The 23347-nt window shown below is 40.2% G+C and overlaps 1 protein-coding gene across 1 annotated transcript in view; it reads right to left on the reverse strand.

The window, feature by feature from the left end:
- Positions 1-23347, reverse strand: part of opn7b (opsin 7, group member b) — a 34873-nt gene that overhangs the window by 8578 nt on the left and 2948 nt on the right. The window contains exons 2-4 of the mRNA XM_064298627.1: positions 3100-3181; positions 2541-2703; positions 1905-2032 (exon numbers count right to left, since the gene is read on the reverse strand). Coding sequence (XP_064154697.1) covers positions 1905-2032; positions 2541-2703; positions 3100-3181 — 373 coding nt within the window. The remainder of the gene's footprint in view (positions 1-1904; positions 2033-2540; positions 2704-3099; positions 3182-23347) is intronic.

Consider the following 23347-nt stretch of genomic DNA (forward strand, 5'->3'; position numbering starts at 1 on the left):
GTATGCAGAACCCTTGTGTAATCACTTTATGTCTGCAATCGGAACCCTCCCACGGCAGAATGCTCCCTGATTGGTGTCAGGGTTTTAGTTTGTTGCATCAGCTTTGACTTGTTTGATTTTTCACACCGGTGTGGTCGGTTATATTCTTGTTCTAATACTTTAGGTAAACAAATCCCCGTACGACTCCAACCTGACAGGGAGTGTGAAGGGAGAACGCACACACAGGCACACACACGTGCTCATGTATGCATGCATGCTCACACAAACAAATGCTCGCCCCTCTCAAATCCCCATCTCGCCCCTGTCTGAAGAAAGCCCCATGTCCCCTACTGGTCTGATCTGTGCTTGTGTGTGGGAGTTTATGTGTGCATGACAACTCTAGCAAACAAATCATTTGTACTCATTTGCACTGAGGTTTGATTTTGAAAGAAACATTTCTCTTCTGGGTTTCATTACAAACTTCCATTTGTGGAGGGCATATACATTGCTTTCTACAAACGCCCTCCTTTTCAGCAAATCAGATTTGATATTATTCCCGCACATTTATACCGGTTCACCAACAGGCTACAGATTTCAAGTGGGTTACATGCACACATTAACCCTACACAGTTCTGCTTGTATATGTTAATATATCAGTTATATACTGTATGTTACAATACCATATGGCACTGTTTAAAATAAATAAAAAAAACAGTTTTCAGTATAAATTATTTAAACATTTTAACTTAAAACAATTAAACTTAGAGGGGAAAAATATTAGGTTTAAAGGTGTAATACCAAAATACCAAAAGATTCCTATATAGCATAGCTAGCAAGTCACTCAGGAAATATGTCAATTTAATGATTAATTACAAGTGTGTTTTAAATGTGGTTTTCTGAAGAAAAAAAATAGTTGGTTAATGCAAATTGTAATTAGTTGATAATTATAAACCAATGTTTAAAATGTATAGCCTCAAAGCAAAATGATTCAGCAGAACAGCACATGCTGTGGATCATCAGTATTTTTATTCATTTAAATTTTTTTTTTTTTTTTGCTGTTTCTGCTTCTTCACCCGTCTCCTTTGTGAAGGGAGGCTGTGGTGTTCCCAGTACGAAATGAATCCCCCACCCCCCAGAAAAAAAGATTAGAATTATGTAACATATTCTTTGGGGACTTGAATGGCATGAACATTAATCCCTCTCATTAGTTGGTTCATCTTTCAGGCTCATCCTAGCAATTATTCAAATTCACACTTTCCAATGCAGCAACACCCAACTTCAAGATAGTGTTTCCCTCTTGTTCTTGCTTGATTTTCTTCACTTCCAATTCTTCTATTTCATTCTCCATTTCCTTTCTCCCTTCTGTATTTTAGAGAAGCCCAAGTACCTTTACTCAAGAAGATTAACTGCATTTTCTAGATCTGGCAAATTTTAGATCTTTAATTGGTTGCCTGTGCTTCTGCAGCTATAGAGTGGAGTACACTTCTGAACAAGCCACTCACTGATACTCTTGTGCAATTTTTCCACAACCATAAGGGGACAATAATGACCATAGGTAGTGTCCAAGCAGCCCCCAGGTCTGCCATCTGCACATACCAAGCTTGCTTCTGGTGGGGGTGGAATGGAAGTCCCACCTCCTTAAATACAAGGTTACAGCATCAGTGAGCATGATGGTTACATCAGTGAGGCAATATGTAAGAAGTGCAAATATGGTGTGTGGGTGAGCCCTAGGTCAAGGCTTAATCCTAACTGTAAATGAAAGACCACAAATCCCCAACAACCACCTTATCTTTCATATGCTGTGGGCTCTTTTATAAATTCATCATAAATTATGATGATCTGACAGGCATTTGAAAACATCTGCGTGAAATCCATACTCAATACTTAATCCCATTTAGGATACTGTCTCAGAAGTGAGTGCTTACCGTAGTGAGGGTAGCAGACTTTCAGACAGCAGACAGAAGAGAGGACTGTGAGGTTGGTCAGACTGCACAGGCCAAAGAGGACTCCACAGAAAGCATAGTACTGACAGGTGATTTCATCAAACAGCCACCTAGATAGAAAGACACGTGTTGGCAAACGGATGGACAGAAAGACATCAGCTGAAGCACATGCACAGCACAGATTATTTTCCAGTGACACAATTCCCCCTGCTGTTCTTACATTCTCTCCCACCAGGTTGACACAGAGAACGTGCGGACACACATGAAGAATGCACTAGAGAATCATGGCTGACCTCCCCTGGCATTAAACAGCCACCCTGACCATTTCAGCTCAGGTGAAAACTGTGAAGCCAAATGGCAAATAAATCATCAGGGTTCAACAAGCAGGAAGTTGGAGTAGCATTCAAAGCACAATTCATCATTCCTTCTGACAAACTATTTTTCTGGTGTTAATTCACCATGCTTTGCGCAAATCTTTCAGTCATTCCTCGATATAGAGTTTTATGATCACTGAAAATGTGATGGCACTTTCTATGAATGGTTTGTCATATAATCTAAACAATGCCTTTGCAACCCATGTGTAACGCCTTGATATGCTAAGCCAGTCACGATCCTTACTTGTGTGCAAAAGAAGAGGGTATTGCCAGGGGGAATAGGGTCATAGTCATCCCAAGATCACTGATGGATAGGTTGACAATGAAGAACTCGGCTGGCTTCAAGGAGGGCTTTTTCCGATAGGCAACAAACAACAAAATGCCATTGCCCAGAAGAGATAGGACCCCTGAGGTAGAGAAAGAGAGAGCGAGAGAGACAGATGATGCATTCACATGGAGAGCCTGTCAGTTTAAAATACAAAAGCATTTTCACGACATTATCAGGACAAGCACACCTTTTTTGCTGTCAGATCACAATATTAAGGCCACCTTAACAAAGCTGTCAGGTCCATTAGATACTGGTACTTGAAAAAAGAAATAAATAAAAAATTTTAAAAACTCAATTGAACAATAAGATAAACAGATGCACACCAAAATCAGTAACAGTACAGATGCATAGTCTAACATGTATATTACCTAAGGGAATAGGAGAGTAAGCCTCATTACTTTCATAGACAGTTACATTTACGTTTCAAAGAATAAGGCAGTGTTACCTTACTTGCAAGCAATCAGCATAAACTTACCAAAAATGGTATAGATAGATCCCATGAGGAAGTCATTTTCTTTCGATATGTTGGAAACAAACAAATCTGAGGCATTTCCCATCTGGAAAAAAAATGTAAATAAAAAATAAAAACCTGAACTTATTATTGCTCGAACACTCAATATTATTGCTCTCTTGGTCATTCATGGTGACCAAAAATAAAAAATAAAAAAAATAAAAAAAAATAGTCAGGTTGGACTTGCCAAACAAGTTGTCAAATTCAAGAGGTTTGCGATAATGGCTGCTATTTTTTTCAGTGCAGCACTGATTTATTAATTTTTTTTATCAGATAAGCTGCAAGGCATTTCTCAGACAGAAAGAACCAATAACACTGTACATGAAAGAAAAACAGGAAGCATAGACCATGTATAATTAGTGCACGCCTTTATTTCCAATTTTAAATCATATACAGTATCTAGCTATCCCCTAAGGTTCCCTACATCTCATTGACATACACCCTATCTCATTGATTCTGGCAAATTGAAAGGAGATATGGCAAGCCTGAAATAAATGCTTCATTTCATTTACCATAAATCAATTTTCTACAAGACATATAGAAATACCCGCATTTACATAAGAATTTCATGTGAGGTCAAGTTGAAAAATGAGTAATAATCTGATCCCTGATGGTCCACTTCAACAGCACTGTGCCACCTCTTGCTATCGTGGGCTATTTATCAACAAATAAGTCAACTGGAGTGAGAATCTGGGGGTGCTAATCTCTGGTGCTCCGATATAAATGACATGAATCAATGACTTCAAGGAATGGAACAGGGGAATTTCCAAGGGCAAGTAAAAAAAGTTAAATTACATATAAAACTGTTTACATCAGAAAGTGTAGTGTGACACACACACAGAAATTCTTATGAGCAATTCCCATTCATATTCTACTTTTTAAGAACACCTGATTCTTTATAACCTTCGGAGGTTGAGTGGTGAGTTAAAGTGCTAAAGTGCCCAATATTTTTTTTTTTTTCTGCCAGTGAAATAAATCCCCTTTTGTTGAAGTTCTTATTTATCATCAGTTACAGCCACAATCATGTGTTGCATGCTAATACCTAACTTAAAATATTTATGTGACAGGTTAGGGAGTGGTCAGGGAGGCAGCAGTATTACCTTCTGTAATACAGCTGCTAGATGGCATATCTCTGAAATTCCATAAAAATTATACTATAAAATAATCAATTAATTATTTATAGTTAAGTCCCTTTACCCTTCATACAAATGCTGTCTTGATGAAATTACATTAATGTCATAACAGCAAAATGCAATAAAATGCCTGCAATATAATTTCTATCCATTTTACTAGCTGAAGTAAAAACATGAAACATGAAAACACAATCGCATGCAAACACACATACTCAGTTATACATGAAAAACAAGATGTGTCTTTCTTTCTGCCAATATAAAGGTGTAATACTTATTGCCTTGGAAGCAATTCTTTCAGTTTTTTTCTATAAATGATTCTTTTATTGCTGATAGAGCCCACAGGTAAAAAAAAAAAAAACAGGGTGATATGAAAGTTGTGAAGCATGCAGGCTAGAGGGGCAATGCAATGAGCTCAATAACCCAACAGGAGCTTTCCTGGGATTCCAGGGATTTGCCTGGCTCTGAGCCCTGCACGGCGCAGAACACATAGAATATGTTCAGTGAGGCGTGAGCCCTCCATCGAAAACCACAGCATCTCTCAGGGCCGTTCAGATGAAAAGATGGTACGTCTACAGCCATAGAGCAACTGCTAATGAAAAAGAGAAATGTGGCTTATGTCTTAAAGGTGATTGACGTCAAAGAGATAAAATAACACGAGAGACAGAGAGAGAGAGAGAGAGAGAGAGAGAGGCACAATGAAAGAGAGAGAGAGAACAGTGGACAGAATTTTAATTTTTGAGTTTTCCATTCCATTTCTGGAACACTTAAAACAGCTATAAATTTAAGAACCCACTGAGAAGCAACAGTAATTGAGAGAGGGGGGCTGCTGCAAACAACTGCCCTTCAGCAGAAAGTGGCCAATCATAGGAAAAACTGACATTATGGATGGAAGGGAGGGACCCAGCAGTAAGTGGTTATTCTCATTCATACTTCTGAAGAATGAATGACACACCTTGCTTGTGAGTTACACAACATGTTTCAGAAAAACCCAGCCTTGTTTGGTGTGATATTGGAAATCATAAACTCTACAAATAATCTTATACTCTTGCATTTGTGATAAAGTGTTTGTGTGAAAGTGTTGGCACTGTGCATGCCACAATCATGTGCCCTGCCAAACGCCAAGCACCCCCTCCCCACAATTTTACGTCCACCGGACACAGTATCGATGCAGTCTGCTCTCAAAATCACAGGGATCATGTCCTGGCCACTGGAGACTGGGGGAAGCCCAGAGATTTAAAACCTCATCCCACAGATTGAATATTTCACCCAGCTCATTTTACAGCTGTTGGATACCATCACCCCTCATTCCTGGAAAGACAGCAGACAGCCCAGCTTCAATGACATGAGACTCAATGACAAATTTGCATGGTAACAATGCATAAAGTCTGATTGTTTTTGACAGAAGGTGAGAGAGAGAGAGAGAGAGAGAGAGAGAGGCACAATGAAAGAGAGAGAGAGAGAATAGAGGACAGAATTTTAATTTTTGAGTTTTCCATTCCATTTCTGGAACACTTAAAACAGCTATAAATTTAAGAAACCACTGAGAAGCAACAGTAATTGAGAGAGGGGGGCTGCTGCAAACAACTGCCCTTCAGCAGAAAGTGGCCAATCATAGGAAAAACTGACATTATGGATGGAAGGGAGGGACCCAGCAGTAGGTGGTTACTCTCATTCATACTTCTGAAGAATGAATGACACACCTTGCTTGTGAGTTACACAACATGTTTCAGAAAAACCCAGCCTTGTTTGGTGTGATATTGGAAATCATAAACTCTACGAATAATCTTATACTCTTGCATTTGTGATAAAGTGTTTGTGTGAAAGTGTTGGCACTGTGCATGCCACAATCATGTGCCCTGCCAAACGCCAAGCACCCGCTCCCCACAACTTTACGCCCACCAGACACAGCATCGATGCAGTCTGCTCTCAAAATCACAGGGATCATGTCCTGGCCACTGGAGACTGGGGGAAGCCCAGAGATTTAAAACCTCATCCCACAGATTGAATATTTCACCCAGCTCATTTTACAGCTGTTGGATACCATCACCCCTCATTCCTGGAAAGACAGCAGACAGCCCAGCTTCAATGGCATGAGACTCATTGACAAATTTACATGGTAACAATGCATAAAGTCTGATTGTTTTTTGACAGAAAGTGAGAGAGAGAGAGAGAGAGAGAGAGAGAGATTTTTTCCTTAAAAATATAAACATTGTTTTCCCCAACATCCAAAATGAAAATTATCAATAATATTAGGAGAATGGCCTATGGACCCACAAGCAGTCAGTTAGGTAGTGACATGCCTTTATGTTAATAGACTTTTACACTTTATGAATGTGTTGGTTTATTATTAGCCCTTCATTGTAAAGTCATGTAAGAAGACACATTTTGAACATACCCAGCCTGACCGTGCTTGTGAGAAATCACAAGGAAAACATATCTGGACCTCTTGAAGTAAGTAGTCAAAATAAAGCATAATTGTTATAAATGGCCTGCTTGCCTGCATCGGTCTTGGCCTGCACTGTTTAGAAAATGGATGCAAGACTTATGAGTAATTTCTCTCTGACCTTCAAAAATGAAATAATTATGCATTGCAATAATTATTTATCCATTTAATTATTTTTAAAATATATTTGTACTGAAAATATAACAAGTGCATTTATTTGTTAGTCACAGTTAAGAATAATTCATGTTTGAATTCAGGGCATTGGATTGAAGTGATGTGTGAATGATAATTGATCTCTGAATTCAGGGCAGCGTGCTCAAGCAAGGCTTGATCTTGGAAATGTATTCTTTGAAATTGAAATCTTTGGTCCCTCTCAATAGTTTTACTTTCATCAGTGCATTGTGTGTATTGGAATAGGTTTGGATGTTCTTCTGGTGCCTACTGGTAACATGTTATTGAATTTTAAATTGTCTTAAATGAATAGAACTTATTGAATCTTAACAAGACAGCATTATTAAAGTTTTATGTGATGACCTTTGGTGGGTAATTTCTGGTCTTACATTCCAAAGAAATTTAATGGTGCAGAAATACAATTACTGCAAGGTTGAATACCTCTTTAAGCAATTATTTAAATTTGTTGATTGGAACTGGCAACTACTCTGCTTGGGATAAGAAGCTTTGTGCCAATTGTATAACATATTCTATGCCTGGCAGTTGACATGTCAGGCTCAATACTGAAAATTAGCAGTAAAATTGGCAAAGCCAGGCATCATGGCAGCTGTACACATGTAACTATTCTCCTTTCAGATTGAGAGTCATACAGAAAGCAATTTTGTCCAGGATCTGTAGTATACCCAAGACGACATTACATCAGTTCCCTTCAATCTAGAAACCCTCCATTACCTCCAAAGTCTACCAGATGCTCTGAATGTAAATTCCTTTCAGCATCGTGTTGGCCTGGCTGTGCTTTCAGACCTCTTGGCCTTAATCTTGGGCATATTGGGCAAGTAATTGTAACACTGGTTACCACACAGTGACAACCCAGCCAAGGGACTTGTAGCACAGAAGGATGGAAAAAAACAGAGAAAACAGTTAAGTGGCTATTTAAATGCATGACTTATGAATATAAAAAAAAACATAAAAGGATTTTAAATTGCAAATCAAAAGCCCCTATATTGTCTGTAGGGGCATGTCTTGAGTGAATCTTTAAATCATCCCTTGTGTCTGTTCACAGCTCGTTTGAGAGATACAGTATGTCAGAATAAAAGTTAACATGCACATCTTTTCCCAGTGACCTCATCTGATGAAAAGATGAGGATTTTTAAAATGCAAAAGCAAAAAATATATGCACAAACTTAATCATAATTAGCATTATTATGTAAACAAGACGTAGGGAATTAAATTTCTCTGTGGAGATCATTGCCCAAAAACATCTTAAAAAGTACACAACAGCAGCTGTGTGCATCAGCCATATTGCCATTAGAGAGGGATAAAACTAAGGTTATATGTAAATGAAATCCCTGAAACAATGCATTTATGATATTAATCTAGCCTGCCAACCATATCCCAAACACAAATTCTTTGCCAGCTGTAAACACAGAACCAGTTGAAACAATGCCAAATGTATTACATGTAATTGGCCTCACATGGCAAAGTACCTCTTACCAAACTGAAATCACTCCCCTGGCTCCACATGATTCAATGGTACAAAGACTCCTTTAATGAAATTTTGATATATAGATTAACTAACATGCCGCCAAATTATTGCTTCTGAGGGGGCTCTGGTCATAATTTGCCAGGACTGAATTCTTGATGAACAACAAGTGGTCTTGCTGTTTTGAGTCATATAGTGTTTGAAATGGAAAAAAGGCAGGGGGGGGACATTGTTACCCTCCAACTACATAACACAATGACACAAGCATCTAAAATGCACTACAACTCTTGTAAAATGGTGGGCTAATACTACAGCATCATTTTTGTATTTTGAAGGGGAGGTGGGGGGGGGGGGCAGCAAAGGGAGGTGCTGGTTACCCTCCAACCTACCACAATAATGACACCAGCTTACCAGTCAACACAACTCATGGAACATTGCGGACATACAGTTCTGACAAAATGTAATAGTAAGACTCATAACATGTTTCCCTGCTAATACACAAATGGCTGTGCTACCAGTGAGACCCAATGTTGCATTTTTGCTACATGGCCAAGATTGGACTTTCATTGTTTTGTTTAATCCACATATACTACACTACTATTTGGCATCCCAATAAAAAATATTGGTGGTAATTTACTTCAATGGTAGAAAATCCAGATGTTATGAGAGAGGATCTGCTTGAAGAACCTATCTTGTGTGTGCTCTAGAGACTCTGTGTAACAGTTGAAATTGTCTGACTTCAAATACGTTGTTAAAATATATTATATGGTCTGTGGAACTGTAAAATGTTGTTCTAAACCGCTATTTGGCAAAAGGTGTCTCTAGGGTGCAAGAAAATATTTTTTTTGCAACACTGGGTCTCACAAGGTTAACATAAATGCACTACAATCCCAAAACAAATAAATCCAAGTTTGTTTGCCTATAGTCAGTAATAGAATATCTTTCACAATCTCAAATACCTAAGTATGTGCTGAGTATGCTACAGAATTAAACAATCAGATAGATGATATTAACAATTTCAAGAAGGATCTTTGTTGATGGCCAGACTTTTTTCTGCAAGATCAATCAAAAATATCAATTTCAGGCCCAATGTGTGTAAATTCTTCTATCATGTGGTGGAAATCATGCATGATCCTCCACAGGTGCTCTGAGTGCTCTTGGTCTTCCCTTGCCAGTGAGCACGGGCTTCAGTGGCTTATGTCTGCTCAGCCATCTGCAATGCTACTCTGTGGTCTGACCACATTTGCACCTCTACATGGGAGCCACAGCACTCATCGCACCTGTAGGATTCGAATGACAGGAGGGTGTGTCATTTCTTTGCACCTAAACATCCCATGTCACAATGGTGCCACAACACTTGAATGAAACAATTGCTTCTTGTGGCATTTGCAATGTCACAATTATTGAAATGAAATACCACAGACGCTCTGTTGAAGTCTGATGTACTTCATCTCTAATAGTTACTGTCATGGACTTCAAATGCACTTTAATGAGCACATTATGAGCTAGGTTTAATTGTGTCTGGATTACACAGCACTGAGGCTTTGTTTCCTGATTGATCTGAGTGGGGTGTCAACAAAAATGCTAAGTGCTAAAGATGTTAACTTCTATGTAACCATTTTGACAGGGCCTTTTCTCTGTAATGACATAATAATGACAGTGATAGCTTTATGTGGAGCAATGAGAAGGAGCCATTAGACCTGCACTTGCCTACATGCCTGGAATTCTCAGTCAAACAGATGATGCACATGCAATGGATCCCATAAAGAAAAGCAATTGAAGGAATGTATTTTTATGTAGCCTATGCATTCAAAACTGTGCAAAGCCACAATAGGCTGTTATATAAAACATAACAATAAACTGTGAGGCTATTCACATTTGGTCACAGAAACAAAGGCAAATGGAATATTTCACTTTTCAAAAGAAAGATTCATGAATTTCTGTAATCCAGTACATAAACTGTAAGATGAGGGTTTAGATCTTTGAACTAATTAACAAAAAATTATAAATAATTTTACGTGTTTACGTCGCAGAAACCTGTCACATATGCTACATATTGTGCACACGTCGAAACGCCGTGCCTGACCATGTCTTGTGTAACAGCTGTAATCCACAAGCTCGGGCGCGGAAAGGAAGCGAGCTCTGTGCCACTTCCGCTGCTACACGAACCCTCCATAGTAATTCTGGCCTAAACCACAGATCCTTTGATCTCTTTCGGGCACCTCTGTATGTGAAGCAGCCTGTCATTGATCAGGCATACTGTAGACCTGCATGTACTCTTCGCTTTGGTGGCAGAGGTACGCCCTCACAGAAATGGGAGTGAAAAACCAAAGAGGGCACAGCCCCCTTTTCTCAACATCTGGCAGCAACCCTGAGCATCAAAGCCAACCATTTATTTTACATTACATTACATTACATTATAGGTTCTTAGCAGACGCTCTTATCCAGAGCGACTTACAACAAGTGCATTACACTATTTTAGCCAGTCTGTTCAGCAGAAACATCTTCACAGATATTCATATCTTCTAATTAACTTTTGCAAATTATCTTGCATCCTTCATGAGATGACTCCAGGCAGCCAGTCAAAACTGATGCATCCAAAGAGGAAAATAATTACACTTCAGTAAGGACAGAAAACCTTTGCAGGCAGTTGACTCTCCACAACGGCATTTTGCTTCCCATTATGTGCCCAGACCCAGGAGAGACTCTTCTTAATAAAGGATAAAGCACACAGCCACTAACAGAGATCTCCCTCATACAAAGGTAGTAGGAGCTCATTCATTTCTCCACGCACATCTATGTAATGAGACTGCAGCTAGCCATAATGATCTGCTAATTTACACATGCACTCAAGTCATACCCAAATACATATATTACGTATAAACATACATTAAAAGCGCAAATTTTGTAGTGTTTGCGCATCTAAATTTGTATCCCTCACAGCCTGGCTGTTGAAGCAATGCAAATGATGTGCTTGTTAAGGAGTCGGCAAATTAAGCATGTTAGTCGGGGGCCTCATAAGGGATTCCTCCTGCAACAACCTGCATACAGTAAGAGCGGGAGCCTGTCCGACTGCTGTCCTGGATACTGCCATTTCTATGCTGAAGGGAGGGATAAGGGATAATGGAGAGGACTTGATGGTACTGGCTGCAGCTCAGAAGCTGTTGGAGGGGACAGAGAAGGGAGCAGGGGGTGGGGGGTATTGTGCTCACATCTGAAGAGGAATTTGTAACAGCTGCGTTCCAACTGACACGTGCTGGTATGGCTGTGCCATCTATCTCTGCCAGGCAGGAACTTCACTGGACACCAATTTGCTAATCTGCAGCCAGAAATGACTGATGATTCAGCTTTGACTGCAGTCACTCACACAAAATCAACTGGACAGCTCACAGCTAACAGCCTGCTGACTGGGCTGGCAGAGTCATAGGAACTCACCCTTTACTGCTGTCCTGACAAGTCTAGCAAAAATATAGGGGGGGGGGGGGGACACAAATAAAAAAGTGAGCTTGATTTACTGTGCATCAGAGACATGCAGGGTAAAATAGTTTCAGTCAATGCTTGCACAACTCCAGATGCCTCAATCTCCTGCCAGTTCTAAACATTACTGGTTGGACTTACTTGTCACATTACATAGACAATTCGGCAAATGTCCTGCTGTAGTCCTTTGGAAAAACTACAAGGCTATTTGAAAATGAATAAATGACAGCCAATGAAGGCAGCTGAATAATGATAACTACACTGGAAAGCCATGCTCAGCACAGTTAGTCTGAGGATTAGAATCAAACCCACCAGCTGCATGTCTAGCAAAGCCAGAATGTTCTGTGCAGATATTCCTGAAGATGTAAGTGGCTAAGTCTTTATCTACAGCCCAAAAGTTATTCAATGTACATACAAACTTCACTAATTTCCAAAAGATACAAATATGAATGTTACATCTACCTCTATAAAACAACCCATAATGTTAAGAGCATGTCATTAAAAATGAATTGGTAATTATTTTGTATCATAAAATAATGCTTCCTGAAGAATGATTTCATAACATAGGGGAGGTGGGGTTCTCTATTCCAGTAGCCTGTTTAATCTCAGAAGTTCTTGCAATGCTATGGTCTGTTCACAGAAGAGCCTGATTGAAGGGCAAACCTGTATATGAGCCCCTAGTGTATGTAAAAACTGAAAATTTCCACATAACTTACAATGCATAACAATCATCTAGAGCGAATGTTTCATAACTATATTTTGCTAACATAGACTTTCTGGAACACAACACCACAAGTAATTATTTATTGCATTTTAATTAAGGAAAGATGGAGAGTTAAGAGAGCTTCACCGGCACTGGCATCACTGTCAGAAACCGTTTTCATTAGTCAGGAGTCACACATAGGCTTGGATGTGCAGTGGCACATGTGCAGTCTGATCACAGGGCATTGTTTTTTGATGTTCTGTGCCCCTCATTTTCACAATCCCTGATGTGCATATCCAGATGGCATATCCAGAACTCTTACGCCTCAGAGTTTGAGCAGTCACCTTGGAGCCCTGTGCCTTCAGCAGAAATGTAGGCTGCATTTGCTGAGAGAGGAAGAAGAGGAAAGGCAGGGGGAGGAAGAGTGGAGGGGGAGGGAACTCTATGTCCAGATTCGGGAGAACAAACCCTGAACGTTGTTTTGTCTTTTTTTTCCCTGTATGTATTATATAGCACTTTTTTGGTTTTGGTTGTCCTTGTCGGGCCATAGGTCTCCATGGACAACCTTTCTGAAACCAAACTGCAGTGGTGACCTCCCAGAAAGCACACAGTCCTCTTAAAATGCAGCTGCTGCGTTATCTGGCAGTTAAGTTGCGGCTGGTGCCATGCATGCTGTCCGGACGTGTAAGCTTGTGAAGTTGTAGCGTTTGACCTTGCAGCAGGTGAGTGCAGTGCCACTTGTTGCACATGCGAGCCAGGAGATGGGACGTATCCGGGATGCTGGCTCTAGCCTTGTCAGTGCTTTCCTCAGTACCCGACTGCCTGACCTTTCTCATGGAGGGGGGGGAGGGGGGCATGCCTGGCGAGGGGGGAGGGGAGGGGCAGGGCTGCCTGCGTTCCAGTCACCATGTGACTCAGAGAAGGCCTTGAGACCATGGGATGACACGTGGTCCTTTAGGACCCCTGAGGATGAGACGGGTGGGGACAGAGGCTCCCCTGTTTACAGGCATGATCTTTTAATTGAGAGTTTAGCGGTCTTTTGTCCACATTTGTTCTGCATGTCCAAATGTTCTTTTCTGGGATGAAAACACCTAAGGCAACAGCTGAAAGATCAAGATCAAGTTTGAAATGGCAGCCCGGGTAGGGGATTCCACATAATCTGCAATCAATGGCAGGATTGTAAGCCTGCTCAGAAGTCTGGCTTCTCACTGTCAGTAGTGAGGCACAAGCCAGCATTGATTCTTGCCCCTCTCACCTTCCTTTTACAGGCAGTGCCTGAGAAACATTCTCCCTTCCCAGTGTGGGGCGGGGTGAATCAGACTGTGCTTGGAGATGTGTGGTAATGCCTCACAGGGGAGCCGGCTAGTTCTTCAGGCATGATGACTTGCTGGCCCTGCGGACTCTAATGAGTTTGACCCTGACTAATGGTTCTGCTTATCATTTGCGTGGAAGCTGGGCACACTGCTGTCAGCACCGTTCTTGCCTGCGCATGGGCATTTTAACATTTAACCTCCATTTTGGTTTGTCAAAGGGCATGCGCTGATTAATTTATGAAGACATATGTCTCCATCCTGGGATTCTGGCCTGAATTTGGGATGCTGGATTTGTTATGAAAGGGCCTGTGAGTAGCTGCTCTTGTAGGTGGGCAGATACTTTAGGAGAAAACATGCAATAGCAATCATAAAGGAACCTTGTTAGTGTTCTTTTATTCAGGCCCAAAACTAGAAGAAGGGTGAAAGAATGTGACTGGGTCCATGGTATTTCTCCCTGTATATTTTCTGTTAAACTTTTTTATTAGCGCCCTTTAGTATCTGATGGAGTTTTTTAAATGCCAGGATGTCCGCGGGAGGCATGGCTGAGCATCTCCTCTTTGAACAGAGCAGACAGGAGGTACGAATTATGGTTTTGCTGTCTCAGCTACTGTAGGTAACCAAATCAAATGGCTACATCTCGACTGGTGTTCTAGGTTTGGGTACAGTAAGAAATAGCTCTTTCATATAACAGTGATTATGGGTGAGGAGAATCATGTTGAAATCCTTGGATTAGATGTAGAATAGGACTCAAACAAAAATACTCACATGTATCCACCAGACCTGGATCAAATACGTATTTGTTTTGCATTCAAATACTTTTCTACGCTTTAGAAATGTATTTGTCTGGTGTATTGAAACCAATGAATTACTGTCAAAAAGTGCAAACCCCGCCTTCTGGTCATACTGGCAGGCTCAATTACACCAGGCAAGATCAATAGAGCACAGAAAAGTATTTTAATCTAAAACAAATACGTATTTGATCCAAGTCCGGTATTCACAAACTAACACACACAAATACACTCGTGCGTCTCTCCAGATTAACTCAGCTTGTCGTGCAGCACATGGGCCCTGCCCCTCCCCCAAATGTCACTCACAGTTGATAGGCTGGGGTGACATATTCAATTATTCTCTTCACCCTCTGTTCACAACCTCACACTGGCCTGCCATGCGGATTTACAGCAGGTCTCCTATTGATCGCTCATTACTGTGCATGGAATGCATTGTAAGAAAGTGCCCAATCAACTGCACAAAATAAAAGACAATTATTGTGTCAAGGGCTTGGAGAAGACAAGCCGTTAAAAGTTGCCTCGTTTTTATTTGTTTTTTACTGGCGTAAAACAAATAAAACTGCAGAGCGTTTGGCTTCAAGGCCATCTTACCGGAACATGCCAGTTACAATGAAGGAGCCGGAGATGCGGCTGACAAAGCTTCCCTCAAGGCAAACCCGCAAATCAGAGATAGCCCTAATGTTAGCCCTAACATCACACATTGCTGGATCAGCTTCATTTGGAGCTCGGAAATGCCATGTGGCGTGTCCTCCACTGACATTCAGGCTGATCCAAATCACTTAGAGACAAACACAACGTTCTACCCCCTCCAGCTGCCCTTAAGCTGAAGTGTACTGCAAGGATGTGACCCCACTGGACACCTGGAGGGCACCTCTGTGACGTGCTTGCTAATGGCTGTTTCTCAAAGAAAGCCGCAGTTTTTTAGACACCAGTGTTATATTTATGTGGCTGTGAGAGCCACTGGCCGGTCAGATTGTTACAGATGCATTCCAGTATCACCTCGCTCTTTAGTTTGGCAAATGTTGCATAGCAAGCCTGCAAGAACTCTTTGCAATTGCTCCAAAGTTTGATTCCGTTGTTGTGATGTTTAGGGTAAATATTTTTGGAAAAGGAAATGAATTTGTTTTCAACATGTGACTCTACTGGGGTCCTCAATTAAATAATAGATTGATAGAATAATGCATCAGGAACATTTGACACAAATTCAGATACATTGTTTAGTTAATTAAATTAATAGGCATACTAGATAAATAAATATTCCCTTGCAGTTGTCGGTATTAAGTCTGGAGTGTCAGAATATGAACAACAAATATAATCTAGTCAGACATTGTATGGTGCTCTATATGATGAAATGTAATTGTGTGCCATTTTTGTCACTACTAAATATATTACATGGCTTACATATTTTACATACTTTTTCTAATGGCCATGAACTTATTTTTAATTAATATTCTGTAAATATTTATGACATTTGAGACAACGCTACACTAGAAATTGCATATGACAAAGGAGGGGGGACTACATTCACTTCATTAAGCATGCACTGCATATGTTTAATAGGCCAAAATAATGAGGGGGAAAAAACTGAAAGTTTAGAATAACATGTTTTCCTCTTTCCTTCATTCCAGTCAGACCCTCCTCATCAAATACCAAGAGCCAAATTGCACAAACAGACAAGGAGATAAAACACAATACACAGAATGCTGATTATATCAGCATTCGCCTTGGAGTCAGGATTCACTGCAACTGTCAGAAGGGATCCTGCTAATGAGTCACAGTACAGTGTCCTAACACATCCCATATGATCCTATGGATTTGATCAGCTAAGGCCAGCTCCCTACCTGATGCATGACACAACAGGAGCGAAACCCCCCTGTTTTAATGCAGGTTGTTGTCCTTGTGTGTGGATGGCTTCTAAAGGAAAGTTCTCCTTCCTTTTTCATTTCAGTGTACCAACTCAGATTCTATACCTTCCTACTGAACCCTGTCCATAGAATAGAGGAGGCACTTGTCTGGGATTCCACACCCACCAGTCACCGAGGAAGAGAAGGAACAGGGGAGGGCGGAAGGGGGGGGGGGGGGGGTTTATTCATTATTCTGTTCTTAAAGTGTGTGTTGCAGTGCATGAAATTGATTCTGCAAGCCATATGGCTGTAAAAGTTTCAGGTGCAAACGTACACTCACATGTGACTTAAGGTACGGCATTCTTTCACTAAAAGACAGTTATGGAATTTTTTGCAGGTCTTTTTTTTGCCATTCTGGCACTTCTCATTTTCACTAACATTTTTAATTTATGCCAACCTGAGGGCAAAGAAAAGGGGAGCTGACATTTGTGTCCCCCAAAACTCAAAAATGTCCTGTTATATTTTTCAACTTTGAATTCCATCACCAGGATACAATTAATGCTAAATTGAAAGTGATCATTCCCATGGAAAATAAAAACTGTCCTTAGCACCAGTTCATCAATGAATGATGTACATGCGCACAGCAGCTGTGTTTGGATCAGCTTATATGTACTAGGGTACTTTGGTATATCTCCTGTTTACTAGCAGAGGCGTATTGTGCTCTCTGTTTGACAGGTCAGTGCTCGCTGATGCGTGCACAAGTACCCAAGCAGATCCATTCAGCGTCAAACCTAAATAACCACATTGCATATGAATTTAAATGTTCAAATACGTGGGTTTCCGTGACTGAACTAACTATTTAATGATATTGTGGGAGAGATCAACACGGTGTATAAAACCAGCTAACTTTCCAAATTATGCCCAATATTATTGTTACAACATACTGGCATTACATACACATTAAATTTTGTGTTCGTCATAGTGGTTAAAAATTAGTGAATGACAATAAGATCCCGTTTCTATAATGTCCCCTATGGTGGGATCATAATGATTCAATACCCAATCTGTTACCATTCTGTCGCTGGGCAGCTTTCCAAATGTTGGTGTAAGCCAGGCAGAAGACAACATCGGGTGCAAGGCAGCAATATCAGTGAAATCATAAATGCAAAAGACAACATTTGCATATCTCATTGCTTTAGTTTCATTGACAGGTAGAGCACATCACTCTAACGAAGGAGGGCTCGGTTCTACCACATTCCACCGTGTGTTCCAGGCACATGAAAGGGTTGCTGCTCTGTGGTTGTGTCCCTGGAGTCTTACAGCATATGACTGACAGAAACATTATTAATGAAATGAAAGTATGAGCTGATGTGGGGCTTATTAAGTCGGCTGAATTTTGGATGTCAGCCAGGAATGACTTAGTGTCTCCCTCTTAATTATATGTTTTTTAATGAAATAGAATGCTGATATGGTATGGGGTGGCCGGTTTAGATGTGGATGTGTGTGTGTGTGTGTGTGTGTGTCTGTGTGTGAGAGAGCGAGAGAGAGAGAGAAAGAGAGAGAGAGAGAGAGATATTTCAGCTAGTACAGTGATAAATAAACAGAATATGCTAAGATGAAAACGGCAGGTTTTGTAGACTGAAGCCATTGCTTGTGTCTCAGTGTATTAGGAGTGCATTCTGTATGAATGATTAGTAATGTTACCTGTGTAAGAGCAGAGGTAGAGGAAACTATGGGCTTTGCTGTAGTAGTCATTCTTCAGTGAATGTAATGTTTAATGGGTGAACTCCCTGGGTGCCTGCACAAAGACCTTCTCACAATAGCCACAAAACACAGAATATCACCTTATGTGGTGGTCATTCATTCTACTTTGTTGCAGCAGTCATTCTTTCTAATAGACTCAACATGCCATTATAGTGTTGACAAGAGACTGAGGTGCCCTTTAAGTAATGCCCTTTTATGCCCTTTTTATAGCATAAAGAGAGTGCTCATTTTGAGTGAGTTTTAAGGAGAAGAATTATGATCAGCAATCTCCTCTCTGCATGAATGGCATACCTGCAAAAGCTGACCTGACCTTTCACCATAATTCAGCATTTATCTACGCTGGTACTTTTCGTGCACTGTTACAAAGTATCATCATCACATGCTGCAAAATGAATCTCAGTAAGTGTTAGGCTGTCATTAATGTGCAAGCATAAATGTATGCATGGTATTTTAGTGTAATTTAGGGGTTCAAATCACCAGCCATTCATTCTTGAAAAGGGGTACTGTATCCTTTTAAAAGTGTCAGGAAGTATGTCAGTGTAACTTTTATTTTAAATTGAGGTTAGCGGCTTCTTACATGGTACATACAGAGCCAGTTTTATGCAGCGCTCTTAATATTGTTGACTGGGGCACCTTTTACTCCACTTCAGCCACTGAACTGAGTGACTGTTGGCCTCTAATTTTAAAAGATGAATATGAGAAAAAAAATACTGATTATCAGCCTCTGTTTCATGGTATGTACATGCATTTATGTTTTACCTTTTTGCAGGAACAGCTGTTTCTGTGTTGAGTCCCCCCATAATAGTGGTGACCGATGATCAGGCAAGACTCAAACTTGGGTCCCCTCACACGTAAACTACTACGCTAAAGATTAATTCCCATTTAGCAGAGCGGTTAGGAAGCCCCACTATTGAATCACTACAATATATAAGTACAACTTTATCTGAGTTATCTAAATTGAAGTAAAAGGAAGAACCCTACGACCCAATTCAAAGCAGAAAGGTAGAAAAAATAGACCTTTAAGCCATTTTCCACTCACAGACACTGTGCATAAAGTGTATACACATACACCTCTTTCAACTTTTTCTATTCTCCAATAAAGCACATTCTTCAATATCCCACAAATGAAACTGATTCAGTTTCTGATACAGTTCTAACTAAAAGAATGCACTCAGTAGAGTGCAGATCTCCGCCAGGCATTCCAAACGGAAGCAGTTGTTGATCACTTGCGGCCCCTAGCTGCCGGTTAGGAGTTAGCACTCAATCTATTTCAATGGGCAACAACAATAATGGAATAAATTAATTCAAATAAAATACTTGTCGTTGACCGATTTGCAAAATATTCGAGAATTCAGGTCCTTGGCCTGCTGTCAGCACGCACAACAAATATTAGGCTGATCGGCCCAGTAGTATGTGAGATTAGCTCTGGACAGAGACACAAACACACACACGCACAAACACACGCACACACACACACACACAAACACACACGATCAAACGCATGATCCCCCCAGGCTCCGCCTGGCGGAGATAATAACAAAAGCACTAAGCACTGTCCAGTAGCATAAGCAAGCATAAGCAAGAAAACACATAAAATAGCAGCTGTTGCATTGCTTTCTGCTGCAAGGCCATCGGCCAACATGGCAGGAGTTAACTCAGTAAAGCCATGATTATTCTGGGTGCAAACACATGCCTGGACTGGCTTGTTTTTTCACCCGGCTGCTGTCATATGACCAAGATGGCATCAGACAACAGCTAACTTTCTGTCGAGGAGGGTGGAATCTGAGGAATGTTAGAATGTTATATTAAGGGCTGCTTTTTATGTAACTGAGGAACATTTTGTGTGTTTAAAAAGGATCAAATATGATACTTAACAAATATTGAACAAACCTCAAGATTGCCCCTATAAAGATATTTTATTAGTTGACAGAGGGAACATAAATGCGAAAGTGTTCTGGCTTCCATGACATTGTAAGTGCATGAATGCACCTGCAGGCTGCACATTAACAACCATGCAATTAACCCCTTAAAACCCGGGGCTTTTTGTAAGAATCCCCTGTCTTAAATAAATTCTGTTATCTCCAAAACTATGTTCAGTAAAGACATGGTCCGAAGCTGGAAATAAAGAGAATTTGTACCAAAAGGTCCAAATCCCCTGACCCCTACAGGAGTCTCACTCAGTAAACAAACAGGACATACGTATTCTGAAAAACAACATAGAAATCCTGTAGTGGTTACATGTACTTCTGCTACTGGGCGAAACCAGATTTCTTTTTCCAATCATAGCCAAGGATGTACAGTATACAACACCAGGATATGGGTTTGGAGTAGACTGAATGCATGTGTGAGCAGATAGTACTCTCTACAATAACAGCTGATTTGACTGAGCTGACCTCTCACCTTGACCTGTACACATACCGCTACAATTTTCACATGACGTCACTAAAGTAAATGCTCTCACATGATGTCCCTAAAGAAAATGTATTACCAGCATTACAATAGTTTATAAGATAAGTGTTTTCTCTTAAGTCAGTTCCTAGTGGTCATTATCTGTGAAAAAGCAACCTTACCCAGGGGCTATGTTTATGAACTACACCAATACAAGTGGCTTCTGTTCCTTTTCTGTTTTACACAATAAACCATCTCTCCCCATGGTCTATGTTCTGTATGTGTGTTGGTGGATGTCTGTGTCCATCCAGAGGTCAAAAAGTCCACCCATGTCAGTTGAGACGATGGCTCTCACTGGACCACCAAACAGTTATATTTCAACAAAACATACATACATACAATTCATAATACTAATAGAAAAATTTTAGTAATCACCCCTTTGCTCAAATAAAGCCTTGCAACAAACTGGCTAGCTACAACTTACCCATGTAAGAGAACAGCTTGAGAACCACTAGTCTATGTGGCTGTAAACAAACATTGTGGAGAATACATATTGTTTTGCACTTCACACCCCCTTGCTATATTCAATTCAAAAATCTGAAAAGATTCAAGGACACAATCCTGAAACTTGAGGCTTAATAATTTGTCGGGCAGAATATTGTTTGTACAACTTGACTTCACAACCCAATAACCCTCAATAATGTGCACCCAATAATTTGGGAAGGTGCAGAACATGTGCATCCACTGAAACACCAACACCCACTTATTTTAACTTCACAATCCAGCAGCTGAGTTATTGCAGAACTGCCACAGGCAGACAGTGGGCATCCGATCACCCTAAATATATATCCTTTATTTAACCAGGTAAAAGTCTCATTGAGATTAAAATCTCTTTTTCAAGAGTGACCTGGCCAAGAAAGCAGCATAAAAATTGTTACAACAATAACACAAGAATAAAAACAGACAAATACAACTGTCATACAATACAAATAAGTGAGCACAATATCCAGTTAAAATGCAATACAAGAGTCATCATTTAATAATCAGATGGGTTACAGCCTGCTGAAACCCCTCCTGGGTGATGATATGGCTAATTATCCATCACCCTGCAGGACTCTCGGCCACAACCAGCTCAGCACTGACCCAATCAGAGTACCAGGACAGTACAGACCAAGGGGGTGGGGGAGTGGCATCAGAACATGAGAACATAAGCCTATTTTGGGGATATCATGTTGAGTAGTCACTAGTGTTGTTGCCCCTCAGCGTCCACAATATATTTTACAAGCTTGCATGCTTTTCATAAGTTTTAAGGAAATTTTTATCTTTTATCTATGTCCTACCTATTCTAAAGCAAGGGTAATACATTTTTCTTCATTTCTGGGATCACTATTACAATGTAATTTCAGGATTTCTATCAAAGTTCTAAGCCAAAAGCATTGAACCACTTTTGAGAGATCAAAGTGCAACCTGGAAAAGCCAATGATGCATATTTGACAAGTGCTGCCTGGTACTCATCTGGCGTTAGTCATTATTAACAACCAGAGGTGGGAGGCTACTTGCTCACCTGTAACCAATTTACTTCTGCCATTTATCCTGGAGAGATTTCCCAGAAGGCACCTGGGTATGCTTTGTCAAGAGGTAGGACATTTAAATCCTATATTTTGTTTTTGTTTGTTTTGTATTGTCTTTGAAGTATGTGATTCTCATGTTACATATAAACCTGCCTTGAATAAAATGAAAGGAGGAGAATGTGGGTAAAAGTCACTACCTTTCACTGCAGAGGTTTCTGCCATCATGAACAGAACAGAACATTTTACTCTTCATTAAAATCATCACATGGCATCTACACATAAACCTCAACCACTGCTTAAAACTACTGGGAAAACATATGAATTCCCTTTCTCTTACAAGAGTACAGGCTTACTCACAGACACAAACACTCCATGGACACACAAAACTATATGAGCACATATTGTATGTTTAATGTACGCTGAATGACCCAAACCAAAACAAGAATTTACAAGAATCACATTATTGTTGTTGTATTATTATTACTATTATTGTTATTTTATTTTTATTTATTTATTTACTGAGTTACCTACATATTTTCTGAATGACCAAGCTGGATTTAGCAGAAAGGTATTGGTTACTAGAACACAGTGTATTATTTTTTTAATCTAGCATGAAAGCCAACCAATGCAGTGAAAAACCAACAGTAACACCACGTATGGAAAACTATTTCTGTCAGTGGAATTGATGGAGTTAGGGTTGACATACTGTTCCACAGATGTTGTGGAATAAGAGTCAGAAACCCAGACGTGCTGATGTAAACATAAAATATCACATCTGAACTAACCATGTTATAGGCTACAGCAATGATATGATATCACCTTAACGTCCCCTCAGACACAAGAATCATTATATTAAAGCTCAATAAAATCACTCCACATGGCAAAAACAGTTATGTCTCTAGTTGATTCACCATGTAACCCAATAACTATAGGCTACATCACATGGCTGCTGGCTCAACCCCTTCTCCCCTATACAAGTAGTCATTTTACTGTAAATAAATTTCACTCCAGGTTATGGCTATCTATCGCTTACTTTCGTTTACACGGCGTACTCATCCTCTTCGCCATGTTTATTTCCTGAAGCTCTGGTGATGCCGAAAGCTCATTGGCTGTTGACGGTTCCACATGGAAAAA

This window comes from Anguilla rostrata, chromosome 11 (genome assembly GCF_018555375.3).
Source record: "Anguilla rostrata isolate EN2019 chromosome 11, ASM1855537v3, whole genome shotgun sequence".
Classification (NCBI taxonomy): domain Eukaryota; kingdom Metazoa; phylum Chordata; class Actinopteri; order Anguilliformes; family Anguillidae; genus Anguilla; species Anguilla rostrata.